The 15235-nt window shown below is 33.0% G+C and overlaps 5 protein-coding genes across 11 annotated transcripts in view; 4 read left to right on the top strand and 1 right to left on the bottom strand.

The window, feature by feature from the left end:
* LOC128884465 (uncharacterized) overlaps positions 1-624 on the top strand; it is a 6479-nt gene extending 5855 nt beyond the window's left edge. The window contains exons 7-9 of the mRNA XM_054137896.1: positions 215-288; positions 352-498; positions 615-624. Coding sequence (XP_053993871.1) covers positions 215-288; positions 352-498; positions 615-624 — 231 coding nt within the window. The remainder of the gene's footprint in view (positions 1-214; positions 289-351; positions 499-614) is intronic.
* LOC128884147 (uncharacterized) lies at positions 611-3619 on the top strand. 2 transcript variants are annotated; one of them, XM_054137246.1, is made up of 6 exons: positions 611-2135; positions 2183-2304; positions 2352-2750; positions 2813-2908; positions 2961-3133; positions 3182-3619. In XM_054137246.1, the coding sequence occupies exons 1-5, from the start codon at positions 653-655 to the stop codon at positions 3102-3104; spliced, it is 2244 nt and encodes a 747-aa protein (XP_053993221.1). In that variant the 5' UTR covers positions 611-652; the 3' UTR covers positions 3105-3133; positions 3182-3619. The 2 variants fall into 2 exon arrangements, with proteins under 2 accessions (XP_053993221.1, XP_053993220.1); XM_054137245.1 differs by having other exon boundaries at positions 2961-3619.
* Positions 3620-3767: 148 nt separating this feature from the next.
* LOC128884149 (tubulin gamma chain-like) lies at positions 3768-6356 on the bottom strand. Its single transcript, XM_054137251.1, has 15 exons — positions 6120-6356; positions 5884-6014; positions 5727-5837; positions 5567-5644; positions 5424-5510; positions 5190-5378; positions 5036-5136; positions 4869-4989; positions 4720-4794; positions 4575-4649; positions 4429-4515; positions 4306-4373; positions 4212-4259; positions 4093-4160; positions 3768-4045 (listed from the first exon to the last, which is right to left on the bottom strand). Exons 1-15 carry the CDS (start codon positions 6220-6222, stop codon positions 3993-3995), a joined length of 1395 nt encoding a protein of 464 aa, XP_053993226.1. The 5' UTR covers positions 6223-6356; the 3' UTR covers positions 3768-3992.
* A 2008-nt stretch (positions 6357-8364) lies between these two features.
* LOC128884148 (ATP-binding cassette sub-family G member 1-like) lies at positions 8365-10396 on the top strand. Of its 3 annotated transcripts, none has more exons than XM_054137248.1 (3): positions 8365-8453; positions 8528-9204; positions 9248-10396. In XM_054137248.1, the coding sequence occupies exon 3, from the start codon at positions 9296-9298 to the stop codon at positions 10247-10249; it is 954 nt and encodes a 317-aa protein (XP_053993223.1). In that variant the 5' UTR covers positions 8365-8453; positions 8528-9204; positions 9248-9295; the 3' UTR covers positions 10250-10396. The 3 variants fall into 3 exon arrangements, with proteins under 3 accessions (XP_053993223.1, XP_053993224.1, XP_053993222.1); XM_054137249.1 differs by having other exon boundaries at positions 8371-8453; XM_054137247.1 differs by having other exon boundaries at positions 8371-8453; positions 8528-10396.
* A 107-nt stretch (positions 10397-10503) lies between these two features.
* On the top strand, positions 10504-15022 carry LOC128883847 (uncharacterized). Of its 4 annotated transcripts, XM_054136646.1 has the most exons (15): positions 10504-10659; positions 11221-11402; positions 11493-11508; positions 11566-11814; positions 11878-11961; positions 12022-12276; positions 12333-12416; positions 12505-12730; positions 12775-12925; positions 12983-13352; positions 13490-13628; positions 13723-14131; positions 14196-14322; positions 14372-14463; positions 14513-15022. In XM_054136646.1, exons 2-15 carry the CDS (start codon positions 11238-11240, stop codon positions 14591-14593), a joined length of 2448 nt encoding a protein of 815 aa, XP_053992621.1. In that variant the 5' UTR covers positions 10504-10659; positions 11221-11237; the 3' UTR covers positions 14594-15022. The 4 variants fall into 4 exon arrangements, with proteins under 4 accessions (XP_053992621.1, XP_053992619.1, XP_053992620.1 ...); XM_054136644.1 differs by having other exon boundaries at positions 11493-11814; XM_054136645.1 differs by lacking the exon at positions 10504-10659 and adding an exon at positions 10995-11100 and having other exon boundaries at positions 11493-11814.
* Positions 15023-15235: the final 213 nt, after the last annotated feature.

Below are 15235 nucleotides of genomic sequence, written 5' to 3'. Positions count from 1 at the left end.
AGGCTTTAAGAAGGAACTTTTAAAAGGGGTTTTAAGAGCGAACTTTTGAAAGGGCTTTGAGAATGAACTTTTAAAAGGGGTTTGAGAACAAACTTTCAAAAGGGGTTTTAAGAGCTAACTTTTAAATTGGGCAATTCTATCTTGCTAACGAGCATAAGATAATCGAAACGTTGTACAATGCAATGTGTTGAAAAAAAATATGTTTTCTTTTTAGGAATATGAGCGACAAACCCGTGGTAGGATGGTAAACAAACGTTATGGTTCATTTTTATATTTACCTCATGTACCGTACGTCTTCTTGTTGAAATAATGTTTGTTATCAAAATAAGGAACTGTTTATTTCATTTGTAGGCCTTGCTCGTGTGATAAACTTGTACCTTTAATTCGTATTTCTATATTATATTTGGGCTTACAGAAGAAACAAGTGCAAGTTCACATAGAAAAATGTCAACTTTCGTTTAACGTCTTAACGATTCCGTCGTTATTAGGAAATTTTAGGCGATGGGGAATTTTTTTAATGGATTTGAAAAGATTACAAAAAAATGTTTTTGATACCAATGAAAATAAACAAGAAAAAGACTATAACAAAATAAAAAATTGTACATTTCTTGAAGACCGATGTAAAGATAAAAAAACAACATTGACACAATCCATGTTTAATATATTTGAAGAATTTCAAATAAAGGTTACCTACGTTGATATTCAAGTGAATGTTCATTTTATTAGTGAAGCTGTGGTTATGGATGTAAAGAAGCAAATGTCGTGGTATTTCAAAAGTGTTCAAAAAAATTATTGTGCAGAAAACAAAACCTTTATCAACTTAGAGTATAATGAAGAAATCGGTATTCAAAATTATACAAGTGATTTATTGGAATCATTAGATTTAGCAAAAGAACAAGCAGTGAAAAAAGACAAATCAAAATGTTTTGAAAGTTGGAATGAAATTGAAGATAACACCAAGGAAAGAAGACAAATTTTTCAGTGTTGCTTTTCTAATTTTGTGGATGGAATGTCGTTAAATGAAGTTTATCCAATTCGAGATCCAACTCTTATTGACTATCATAATGTTTTTTTTCTTCTGCAAAGCACAACAGGCTGGATACTAGCTTCGGAAGTGGAATATTTAAGTTCTACAGAAGAAGAAATGGAGCATGAGGTTATTACTCGTATTGTAAATAAGCAGCATCTTGAACACGAATGGAAAAAACATTTAATTGAACGTCATAAAACATTTCATATAAGTTTGGGTTCTTATTTAGAAACAGATTTGTGGACGAATTTTTTACAAAAAAACAAAAGCCGAAATTTTTCATTAAGTGACTTGGCGCATCAATGTTTAATATGTGTGGAACAATTACATGTAACCATCCAATTAAAAACAGGTGAAGAGGAGGGCGTGTTGTTATATAAATTTTCTGTGGAATCGACACCATGTTCTGGATTTGTTGGGCCCCTTAAAATGATGGGTCTTGGATGGAAAAAAAATGCAAACGCTTTAAAAAAAAAAAAATCACATAGTACTGGTTTTGACCGTCTAGATGAAATGGTTGTGATGAAAAAATTTGGAGTTTTATCTTCTGGAAATTTGACTTTATTTCCGTGGAGTCGAATTCCTTCACTTTTAACTATTAGTGTTACATGCCCTGTTTTGATATTAATCTGTACATCGGAAAGACTTCAACAATTGATTCATTTATTCGATTCAGTGGTTATGAATTCTGATGTTTGTTTACAGCGTGGGATTACGAAAACGACTCAATACAATCAGAATACAAAGGAAACATTATTACAGTTTCAAATAGATGGAAAGCAAACAAAAAAAACGAATACATCCTTTCAATTACCAAAATATATATCCAATCTGACGCAAAGACGTTTTCGCCGTTCTTTCCATTCATATATTTTTAAGAACGAAGCAACCGAAGACAAAGATTTATCTATAACAAATGATTGTCTTCCAACTCCAACTTCGGATGTTGAAGTTCAACAGAATTATTTAAGAACGAATAAGAAAGACCTTATGACCGATGATGTTGCGACTACCGTCACTTTACAATGTTTAATCGATCAAATTTCGTTTTCTTTTTTACATCAAGATAAAGTTTTCAGTCGTTGTTCATGTACAAATTTAAGGGGTACAGTCTTTTGTCATTTAACAAACACTCTTATAAATTGTTTTCAGTAAAAGCTTATCATTCACTCTGTCTTTATCGAGTCACTCGAATTTATGTTGAAGTCAATGATATTCTTTTAAAATGTTTAAATTCAATGTCTAAAATCCATGAAAAGGAATGCATGATAAATGTACGTTTTTGTTTTTGAAATATTCTATTATACAATGAATTCAATAGGTATTGGAACCAATGAAAAAAGATTTAGATCAGCCTGCTTTTGTTCTATCAGCAAAAAGTCGATCTATTTTTATTCCGACGGTCAAAACTCTTTGCTTTGTCAAAATCTATGATGAGTTTATGGTGAAACTTGAACCATTGCAAGTACATTTATCACCTACGATCATCGAGAATTTCTACAGTTTTTTTTTTTCCTCTCAACCATCTACAAGAAAGATTATTGATATAGTCAATCCTCGTTTTCCTATTCCAGAGGTGGCAACAAAGAGCCCTAGTGGGAACAACAAGAAAAAAACTCAAACTTATAAAAACAAATTACCTACGACGTATCACAAGTTTTTTTTAATTCATCCATTTATCGTGTCCGTCACTTTTACTGGGGGACATTTATCTTTTGAGGTAGTCTAACTTTTTCATTTTTGTTTCTTTTCATTGTAACCTATTTAATATTTTTTTATTAGAATATACTTTTAAATTATAAACCCTTCATCCGCAAAAATAAAATGGGAACTTTTGGAAAAATGGTACAAATGTACTTATGGTCATTAGGACGGCAGGTAACTGTACTCATTTAATAACCACACAAAGTGATCCAATTCTTTTTTGTAGACCACTGGTGCTGTTATCTCTTGTCATTTCAAAAATTTAGTGGAGCGGTATCAATCGAAACGGATAACTCATGAGCGATTCGAGGAGATCGATAAGGGCAAATTAAACTCTTTGTTTAATGTGAATAAGAAAACAAGTGAATGAAAATTTTCTTTTCTTCTCGTCACGTGAAAGTTGTAAATATAATCATTTCTGACTCCTTTGACGTTATCTTCCTTTAGTGAATAAAAACATGGCTAACTGGTGACCCTAAAAATAAGGAAAATAGAAACGAAATACTATAGTTGACTCCACGGAATTGCTTTAGTAGTTTTCTCAACAAAACGGAAAAGATTTTAAAAGTTGTGTTTCCCTTTTTTTTGTTCGTTAATGAACTTGTTCATTTTCTTTTAAACGAGCCTAGTAGGCATTCATCTAAGGTGTCGAGATGTGTACCATTCAACGTAGAACGATTGAGAATCGAGACATTTAAAAATGACTCATTTTTCTTTCCTTTTTCTTAAAAAAAAACGTCATAAGACAAAGGTTGCTTTTGAGAAGCACAGAGCTTGTTCGTCTGAATTTCAAGAAAGATGTGCGCCACCCGTAAAATACCTAGGAATAGTTGACAATTTTTTTTCGAGTAGAATTTAAGAGAAAATACAAGTCATTTGTTATAAGGTTACAAAGTGCTAGGATAAAAAAACCACGGACGTATCAAGTGTTTCATGATGCCTCCAAAATAAAAGAAAGGTACAATCCAACGATTAAATGATGGTTTTTTGTAATATTTCAATTCATAATCCCTGTGTTGATGAGTGTTTCGAATGAGATGAATGTGAAAACTTGAGAAAATCTCTGGGGTAAAGTAAAAAATTAAACAGTAATTTAGACAAAAAGAAACCAACAAAAAAAATTGTGAGGTGAATAGCATTGTCTTAAAATGATTCACATTTTGTTAAAGTGGCAACTCTCTTAAGAAAGTCTTATGTTTTGTACGAAATATGAAAGTAACACATTCGTCAACGAGTTTGGTCGCCAAAGACAATTTTATTAATAGTTTGTTGCTTGAAGAGTATGTGCAGGGCCGTCAAGATGTTGTGGAACTACATAAGCGAAATAAAGAGATACTAAAAAAAAAGTTTAAAATTACCTGAAAATCCATGAAAGTCGTTCGATTCTGTATTACGATATTCTTGAACAAGTTCTTGAGTGACTTCCCTAGAAACAGATTATACAGATTTTTTATTGTGTCAACAAAATGATCATTACATAGAATCAGTGAATTCATCAAGATTATCCGAAAAAATAGACTCTTTTCTATAAGATATCATTTAGAGCAGCATGTCAATTACTTTTGAGTAACCTATAATTTTCGAGAAAAGCTCTACGACTCATAAGACGCTGATACTGTTGTAAACATCTTTCGAATAACTAGAAACGATGAATAGAGTAATGTAAAAGGTCTACTGAAAACGATGCATCTTACAAAAGCAATAGAAGAGTGATTTGCCATCATTAATCCGCATACTTTGTGAGGAGTTTTGATATAAGGAGATTGCCTGGAGGTCGCTACCTAAAGGATAGCGAATTACAGATTAAGAGAATCAAAGTAGATTCATTAGAAGACTCAACCAATAAGGAAGCCGGAGCCCATTTGACGAAATTGGCAAGGCGACGTTCGCGAACACGACGTAAACTTTTGTGTATCTGATGAAGAAAATCGAAAAAAAAAAAATTTAAGGTCTAGACAAAATTTTTATAAAGACAAAATCAAGACCTCGATCGGATCTGTTTCGCCACGAATGATATTCAGTATAGATAAATAACAACCGCTTTTCATAGGAACGGAAACCTTATTTTTTGCATGAAAGAGAAGGGAGAACAAAAGAGTGGCAAGGGAAGTAATGCTGATAATGCTGTTCTAACCATAATATTTTTTGTTTGAAGAAGACGTCGCATTACATCGGACACGGTTGTTTTACGTACTGAATTGGTAGGTTGTTTATGTAACGTCAGTGGAGTGTATCCAGTCATCAAAAAATGGCATCTAGTTGTTGTAGATTACAAATTTTATTAGAAAGAAAAAAGAGTACCTGGGAGTTAAAACTAGTGAAGCTACAAGCGCTAAAAGATCATTATTTAAATAACCAGGGTAGCGTAGTGTTGCAGTGCTTGCGGCCATAACAGTTGAAACCTAATGAGAAAACAAAATACACTTCTAGTTGACTATTGAAAAAAAAAAGTTACTAAAGCATTTGTTTGCGATAGACTAGGATTGGATAGGTTTAAACGATCAACTGCTATGCGATTAAGAGCCGCATTATCGAGAACAACAACACTATCCGCATTAACTGAAAGACGCTTTAAAGTTAAAAGGCTGTTATACGGTTGAACCACGACATCACTACTTGACTCGGTTGACAACATTGGAAATACCTATTAAAAGAAGTGATTTTTTTCTTTTAATATTAAATAAAGTACTGAGTATGTTTGCAGTAGTTTCTTTGGATATCTATCATTTAACGATTCGAGAAGATAACTACCCATGCCCGATCCGGTGCCACCAGCCTATTTTAGATGATTTGTGACAAATTTCTGTTCAGGTGAAGTTTGAATGGTATTACTATAGAATGAGATAAAACGAATCCTTCTAAACTATCAGAACCGTCAGCTTCACGATCAATGATTTCAAAAAGTTCTTCCTAAAAAAATAGGCCTAATAAGTGATTTGAAATTATTTATATAAATAAACTTAAGAAAAGCTTTTTTTATAACAGGACATACTTGCATTTTTTCCGCTTGGGTAAACCCGCTAGCCCAATTATTGCCTGCGCCTCCACCTTCCTTAGAGATGAACAAGTTTTCAGGATTGTATAGTCGACCATACTCAGATGCCTAGGCACATTTGGGTTCAAATCGATTGTTTTACTGGTTTATGTACTTTAATCATATTAACGACGCGTGGCTCTAAATCGAAGAGAATAGCTCGCGGAATGTATTGTTCATCATCAGCTTGATAAAAAAAGACATCTTTTCTATCTTCTGTGGATTTATTTTGTTCTCGTAAAAATCCTTTGTTAAGTAATGTAATATGCAAGAAATAAAACATAGAAGGTAGACAATTTGCATATGTTATGTCAATTAAAGTGATTCTATATACGCCAATGCTAAGTTTACCATCTGTTCCAATCCCATGCTCTAAGCACAACTGTTTCCAAAATTCCATACCGATTTGATTTCCACATTGACCTACTTGGAGTGTAATAATTTCGCGTGGCATTTCAAGAAATAGTGAAAAACACAAAAAAAATGTAAAAAAGAACCCCCGAATTAATAAAGAACCAATCAAAATAATTTTCTTGTTTTCGTTTCTCTCATATTCATTTAAATTAGTGAGATATACTTTCAGTTTGAAAGGATTCGACGCGAGCAGGTGTCAGAGAAACTCAGTAGTTGTGCCGGAAACACTTTCTTATCAAAAAATTTTTTAAATGTACAATTCGTTTTCTTTTAAAAAAAATGTAGTACCGTGTGTGAAATCATTTCACAAGATAAGAAAAAAGGCTATAGAAAAACAGTTCCTAGGTGGAAGTGAGAAGGTTGCTATTATGTCGACCTTATAAAATATATATATGTTACAACAAATCTTAAAAATATCGTCATGAATGTTTTCAATAAAAGATGGCACTTTATTCCTAGTCATCGTTTTAAACAGTAAATCGTTTTTCAATAAGTCGAGTTGAACGAAGGACTCACGAACTGTAACACATGATTAAGCGAGCTGACATAAAATGTTTTAAAAAAGTGAAAATGAAACAGACCACCAGTAACACTCAACGGTAGAATTTAAAGTACTTAAGCATATGAGTGAATGTGTTAAAATTCAGGTGAAGCAAGAACATACGTAGATCGAATGAATACAAAAACATGTGTTGCAGCACATGTTACATGTAGCTAAAAAATAATCGCAAAGTTTGATCATCCATTGTTTTTCAAAAATAGTGAAACATAAGATTTGATAAAACATAAGAAGGATTCGATCAACGTTTTAATTGCAGCGATGGTATGACGTTGCTGCCTTGTAAAGGAACGTTTACATGGAGGGACCTGTTTTCCGCAAACGGGTAGTTTGAAAAAAGTTGGTGTGTTACTAACACTCGTTGTTATGCTACTAAAAAAATCAACGGATAATATGTAAGAGGGTTTAAATAATGACTGAAAATGCTTCAGTGTATCGTTTGATTGATTAGGTGTCTTTATGTGAAGAATATCAAAATTTTTTTTTGTCATCTTGTAGAATTCGTTGTAATGGAACAAGTGATGAATTGATAGTGTCCGGACTTTCGGTATCGTTGTTTTGTGGTACGAAAAAGAAGGAAATCGTTCTGTTAAATGACGCATCCTTTAGTGCAAGCCCATGTCAAGTGGTCGGAATTCTTGGATTATCCAGTAGTGGAAAAACGTCGATATTGAACGCTTTAGGGGGATTGTACGTGTCAGGCGATTATAGTTTATCAGGGAAAATTCAGTATCCGTCAAAATTTTTGAATCCATTCTCCAGACATTGTTTTATATGGGTTGATGAATTTTATGAATCCAATATCACAGTGGAAGAATACTTGAAAAGTATTCTTGCTTTATCATTAATTCCTCTAAAAGTTAAAGAATCACTTTTGTATATGGACTTGTTAATGGACGCATTCAAATTGAAACCTATTCGACATTGTATTATAAGTTCTAGCAGAAACAAACCCTTATTAAGTTTGTATGATAGAAAACGCATCAGTTTATGCCGAGCTTTTATTCAACGTCCTAATATGTTACTCATTGATGAAATTACAAGTGGGCTTAGCGACGAAGAATCCGACGCAATTTGGAGCCTCATCAAGGATTACAATGCGTGTGGGACCCATTTTAGTAATCATCAACAAATTACAATACTAACGTTACACCAGCCTTCTCGAAAGGTACTTTACGCGAAACGCAATAATAGGCTCTGTTTTTTGTTTTGTGGCTATTATTGAAAAGAAGAAACGTGGTTTTAGTATAAAAAATGTGTCTGTGTGTAATCTGTCTATATGAATGATTGAATTTGTCTAGTTGTTTTTCTCGTTGGATAAAGTGGTGATTATGGATAACGGCAACGTTATGTATCAAGGAACACCTTTTGATTTAATGGATTACCTAGAAACCAATTATTCTCTTAGTCATCATACCTGCACGCACCTGACACATCCTGGGAATCTCGCTTTATATATATTTCAGTTGAATCGTTATGATACGGTTAATAGTCGGAAAGTTTTTCCTTCTTTGTGCTCTTCGCTTCATACTATTGAAGAGGTGTACACTTTAAAAAGCTTTGATAATGTGTCGAATACTAGTAGAGTGGACAACTGTTATCGAAACCAAAATCCCTTAGAGAATCGAGTCCATTTCATGACTGAAAATAATTTCAAACTACACGCTAGCGGTATGGTTCCTTTTAACACTCAAGTGAACACTTTACTCCACGTATGCTTTATTAATTATTTATTAGTTTTTTTCTAATCATATTGTGTTTTTGAAATTTCAATGATGATTTCTAGAGGCGTTTCCTGCAGTATAAACGCTATTTTTACCTATGGCTGTTAATTACATTAGTTCATTTAATTCACAGTTTCTTCTTAGGTCTTTCTTTCAATGAAAATGTGGCTGAACTGATTCAATACACTAACAAATCTAATGCAGTTCCAGTGCAACAAATCAGCGCATGCTTAGTCAAATTGAATGAAATTCTTGAAACACTTGAAAATTCTCCCTTGTTTTCTTCTCAAGATTGGTGTACCTTTTCTGAGGAATTGGCTCCTGGATTCATTACGGTTAATAGAATGTATGATCACCTCAATTTCACAACTATTGTCAAAGCTTTGGAACCATTAGAGGAGATGCTATGCATTGAAAATCCTTTAAAATTGAATCAAACTCAGGATAACTTTTCTTTGAAACATTTCATAAATATAGTGCTTCACGGTGTACCGATTTTGAATGAATGGCAGGAACAGACGAGATGCAAGGACTTGGCTGAGGCCGTTGAATCTTCTAGTTTATTGGATGATGTCTTGAGTATAGGAAGCAATATAATAAAGAGCGTTGCTTCCATGGCTACGAATTTGAACATAGCGTTCACAAGCTGGGATAATCTTCTGTTATCTGATAAATTAACTGCAAGCAATTTTCAGACTCTTCCACGTCAATTAAGTGATGATATGGGGTCTTCGCCCAGGTTTGGAGCAAATACAAGTGAAAAAGTGACGTGTAATTTACAGAGTATTCAAACGGAAGCTATTGACACATTGAAGCATATTAAACCAATAATGCATCATCTCAATAATACTATGAAAAAAGTGTTTCTTGATGAAATCTTAAAGTCTTTTATAGGAAATGAAGCTATCAGTCATCTAATAGATATGGTAGATGTCTTCTTCAAACTAATAAGCAGTTTTATCGACTCTTTAGAACCAAATGTTGTATTGGAGACTTATCAAGCAAAGACATCAACGGAAACGAATGTACCAGAGTGGATTCTTTCTTTTGAAATGTTCTTGTTAAACATTTATAAAAGAAATGTTGTCTTTATTCAACTCTCAAATGCTTTTTTATTTCATGTTATTTTTGTAAGTTTTATTAGTTATTCAAATCTTTTGACATTTGTTCGTGAAAGAAGTCTTTTTAATCGTGAAATAAAACAAAATCTTTATTCCACAAGTGCTTATTTTTTAAGCCGGTCAATGATCGATATTCCTCTACAAACAATTCCCGTTGTACTCATGTCACTTTCTTTCTATGTCATTCTTGGATTACACAAATTATTGGATTCCCAGCGTTCTCTCTTAGTTCTACTAGTTCACAGTTTTTTGTTCATTTTCATTTGTATTGTGATTTCTATAGCTTCTTATGCTTTTGTCAGTATGGTGGCATCCATCTCTCCATCATTAGCAGTCGCCATGTGTCTTCTCTCTATGTTTCTCGTAACATGGTTAACAACAATAGGATTTTTACTACGTCAAATTGTTTTTCCGACATGGATTGTTCCTGTTCAATGGATATCCTTTTATAGATGGGGATTTTTCGCTCTTATTAAAGGAACATTTCTTTCTTTTCAAACGCAGCATACAATCCTTTATCGCTTAATTCTTACCTTGTCAGGGATCCCCAATTTAAGTCTTTTTTTCTTTTTTGTTTTTCTTGTGATTTGTATAACAAGTTACTATGCTATTGCGTTTTTGTGTCTTTGTTTTTTTCATCAAAATATTGGTCTTCTTTTATAAACGATTTTTGTGTATCATAAAACCACTCGAGTGCCCACTACTAGGACATGGTTGTAGTTGAAAGGCCTTAAGACATCTTTTTTGATACCAAATCATTACCATGCTTTTAAAAATATATAATATAAGAAAGTTTGGCAAGACAATGGTTTTTCAAATGATACGGTTTCTTCAAAATGAATTGTTGACAAAAAGATGTGTGACTGGCAAGAATGATGAAAACGTCCCAGGCCATGTAAGGAGTACGGTTTAGTGTGAGAAAGCGCGGCTGGAATACTATAGTTTGATATTTTAATCTAATTTTTTAAACAATTTTCATAGTCGGGAAAAATTAAAAGACTTGGATTGATATTTTTAATTTATTTGGATAAGATAATAATAGTAGGAAAATTATTTCGTTTTTTTTTATTCAGGTAAATAAACTCATACGATTTAGATCAGATAAAAAAAACACTTTTTCATTTCTCATTTTACTGTATCGATTTAAAATTTACTAGTGTACCCTATTATTCTTTTTCACTAATGTCTATTTTTTAAAGAAATATTGAGATGACATTGTTAAAAATTTAGCTCAGGCGCCCTATTTTTGCTTTAGTATATGGGTGAATCCTAAACGTGTACTTTAAGTTTTGTGTCGTTTTGAAAAGTGAAAGTTTCAAAAATGCTAGCATGCTAAAGCCCCTGTAAAGTAAACCTCTAACTAAAGATATGCTACCAAATTTTCACTGGTTTTTTTTTTTTTCTTTTGGTATGAGCGTATTTTGATTCTATAGCAAGCCTTTGTTCATACTCTTTTTAACTAGTATATCATCGTAGAGTCATGAATTTGTAAGCTGGGTTTGAAAAGTGTAAATGTAAGAAAAAGTCAATACAAAACAGTTAAGGTCACAAATAAATGTCACGGTGTGATTTGTTTACTAAGGGGATAAGTTACAACTGAGCATGCTTTTTTTTTCTATTTTTTGTTTTTGTAGTTTAGTTTTTATCTATCATGCCTGTTAAACTGAGGGATTTAAGAAATTGGTATAATCCAAAGCACCTTAAGTCCTTTTCGTCCCTTGAGTTTCAACCAAAACAATGCAAGCTTGTACCACCGAAACCAGTGAATTCTTTTTCTTCTCCAGTGATTTTTAATGAAAAACGAAAGCAGTCGAAGGTAAAATTGCACAATGTCGAACTAACATGATTTCTATCAAAATCCCATATGGTTTTTGAATAAAGTTTTTTTTTTCTTTTTTTTTTCTAGTTAGATGCAACATCGAGTACGCTATCACATTCTTTTTGTGATAAGAAGAATGACATATCTTGTGACTCCAAAGTTAACACAGGGTTGCGTATAGCGCGTCAGAGCGATTTGTCACTGAAAAGTCGTAATCCGTTGAATAGAATCATTGAAAATGTAGAGAAGGTATGTGAAACTCTGGAAAAAGAAAATGACTCTAACGACTCAAGCCAAGTCAAAGCTCAAATGAGTAGTCGAACGTCAAACAGTAAAGGAAATGTATCAATTACCGGTAATAAAGATTCTTCGTTAGAAGGGAAAGTTGAAAGTCATTCAGCACCATCAAGTAACATTGGTTTCCTTTTCTGATACTGAACTTATTTATTTTTGTTTATGATGATAACGTTAGATGGTCCTCAAATGGAAAAAGAATCAGATCATACTGCACCTTCTACCTCGTTAACGCAAGCATTATTAGGAAGCGTATCGCTTGGTAACATGTGTGCTATCTATAGTAACGTCATGAGTAGGTTAATGTGTAACGTTTTGTTAGGCCCAACTATCGTCATTCGTTCGTTGACATCGGATCAAAAAGCAACGTGTCAACCAACTGTAAATAGAACGTGGTGTAAACCTCCCACTCGTGAAAAAACAAATCCTGATTTCAATATAACACATACCAGAACGATGTTTCAAAGTTCTTTACAATTTTCGACTGACGCCGAAAATGCGCAATTTCCTCGAGTGGATGAAGTGGCTCATTTCAAAAATGATATTAAAACATTTAAAGGAAATCGTTATTTCCAAGGTGCATTGTAGTTTAATTGCACCGAACTTATTCAATTCTTTTGGGTTTCCTTTCAGATGTAAAGAAAACTTTGACGTATGTGCCAACGGAAAGTATTGCAAAGCTGAATACCTTGTCTTCTTACGCTGTAGGAAAAAAGTGTACGTGTTTTTTTTTTTGAGGGCATGTAAATCAAATAAGTTCATTCAATCTAGCTTTTCCTTTTATTTCATTTGTCTACAAATTTAGTGTCCCCAAGGAGTAGGTTACCAACGCCTTACAAGCAATTTTCGCCGAAAACGAGGAACGAGTCGGATACACAGAAAGAGAGGGATACTGAATTTTATGAGAACTTTTCTAAAAGTTTCAGTTTTCATCATCGACTCCCGTCAATAGATCAATTTGTACTTCCGTGTCATTTGACTTGTTCCGCACAAGGAAGTCGATTATCCCATTTTAAGAACTCTCTTTATAGGTATGTTTCTATTTTGTTGTTTCATGTTTTAAAGTGCAATGCAGCAAATCTTCTACCGCACATATCCCAACCATTCCAAAACTTTGTCTTAATTCTTCCCCTGCACAACATGTACCGAATGAAACAACTCTGCACAAGAATGAAAATGTGAAAATTGAATGTTTGGTGTCTTGTCAAGAAAAGAATTCCGTGGAGGTAACAAAATTTTTATTCAAATTTTTGAAAGTATATGACAATGTGCAATAAGTTTAGGCTTCCACACAAACAACACTACACCACTGTCAATGGAATAACAATATTTTGCTTCAAGACGTTTTGGTGAAGAACCATCATCAATTCCAACGCGAAACTGTATGCCAGATAACAACCAATGGGTTTCATGGTTCTCTTATTTTGAAAGAATGCGACTTTTTAGTACAGCGTATCAACCAAAGTGTAGTGAGTGGAGGTTTTGAAAAAAGGAGGACACAAACTCACCAGTTGGCTAGTGAACAGAACAACGTATTTAAGTCCGCCGAATCAAATAATACAAAGTGTAGGCTTTCTTCAAATCACTCGAATAATTCTATTAGTGAAACCTCACTTTGCAATGATATCTATTCTCCTTTCCCTCGTACAAAAGGTAATTGTATGTCCAAATAAAATGCATGCCACTATTTTTACTTGATTCCGAAAACTCTAATGACGCTCGACTCGTCTGTTTGGGAATTCGAACGGTGTATTGATTTGTAACAAACGCATTTTTTGCTAATATTTCAGTCAATCAAACGTATACACCCGCTAAAGTTACGCAAGAGTTCAATTTTTTGTCAGATATAAATCAAAAGAGTTCCGATTATTTCAATAACAATTCTATTAAAGCGAAAGATCAATGCCTTCATATGAATGTCACTCAAAGGTCGGCATTTTTTTTTGTTTAAACCACTTTTTTAAAGTTTTGCGAACAGTGTTAAAAATGGTCATATTGCAACTTTTTTCATGCGTCTGTGTAGGTATAAAGATTTATCAGATGAGTTTCATAAAAATCAAAGAAAAATAAAGTATACAGCACCATTTCAAAACAAAGTAACAGATTTTTATAAAAACGAATTTTCTACAGTCGAGGCAGTCAATTCAAATTCAAAAAATGTTGTTCAAAAGACTTCATCTCGCGATTTCCATACTCAAAATTATAATGCATCGTATAAAAAGTCTGATACAACGTTCGATTCATCAAACGAACTTTTCAAGTCACGCACTACAACACTATTGAAAAATAGTCCACACGTGACTAATATACCGCTTGCGCCCCACAAAATATCTTGTCAATCACATCTCCCCGTTAATAATTATCATTCTCACAGGAATTATCACTTTCAACCACCTTGTAACAAGTCCTCTGCTTTATTGGATATCAATAAAGTAAACACTCCTACTGTTTCAAAATGAAAGAAAAGTCATGTTAATTTTTTAAATGTGCATTTAGAAATCATGTCGTTCGAATCATTTTTCCAATTCTGCTTTAACTAAAAATGGAAAAGAAATATCCAATCCAGTAAAACCAACTTTAGGAAAACAGTGGAACCATGCAGTTCATCGCCATTCAAATTCAAGTACTAAAGTCACCAAAACGTGAATGGCATTTAACGCAGACGGTTTTAGAATTTATTTTTAAATCAAATGAGTGGAAACCTGCTAAAGCCTTAGAGTCTAAAATTTTGCTAAATGAGAAATCTTTGAATGCAATAAATTACGTATGTTTTTTTTTAACGAATATTTTGGAGCGACTTTTTCCTTTTGTAGAATATGGAGTTGACATCACCTTTATACTCATCAACTTCGTACGCTGTGAATCCTGTTCGATATGTATCCAACAAAATTTGAAGACTTGCGCTTGTTAACTCAGAGTCCTTAACAAGTATATTATTTTGATTTTAATAAGTCAATATGTCCATTCAAATCATTAAAAAAATCTCTTTGTCTTCCTTTTGGATTTTTTATCTGCTGTAATAATTTTCATTTAAAAAAAACAAATGTTACTTGTTTTAATCCAATAATAACAAGTATCAAAGTGTACATACGTTATTTTTTGCTACGATTTCAATGTTTGTTTATCTACCATACCCCGCCCATTCAAGATGATATTTCACCACTATAAAATCAATGTTGATTTTTCATGTTTTAACGTGAATATTTAATTTGACTCTTACACATTTCGTTATATGGGTGGCCTCTTTAGATTAAACATAAACACACGCTCACACATCTCTTTATGTCTGTCTTTGCAAAAAACTCATAAGCGCCATACCTGGCTCAATGTCTTTAAAGACGAAATTATTATTTTAATAGAATGGTGATAAAATTATATACTTTTTTTTTAGAGGAATGATTTACCGACTAACAAAAAAAATTTTGAGTTAAGCTCCTGCAGCTTACAAAAAATGCAATATTACAACCATCATTGGTACACACATATTCTTCATCTCAACGAGAGTATAGATCAAGTCAATCTTCCTTGTTACAATT

This window comes from Hylaeus volcanicus, unplaced genomic scaffold, assembly GCF_026283585.1.
Source record: "Hylaeus volcanicus isolate JK05 unplaced genomic scaffold, UHH_iyHylVolc1.0_haploid 12237, whole genome shotgun sequence".
NCBI classification, from domain to species: Eukaryota; Metazoa; Arthropoda; class Insecta; order Hymenoptera; family Colletidae; genus Hylaeus; species Hylaeus volcanicus.
The sequence above is the reverse complement of the archived record's forward strand: the minus strand, read 5'-3'. Positions and strand labels throughout refer to the sequence as shown.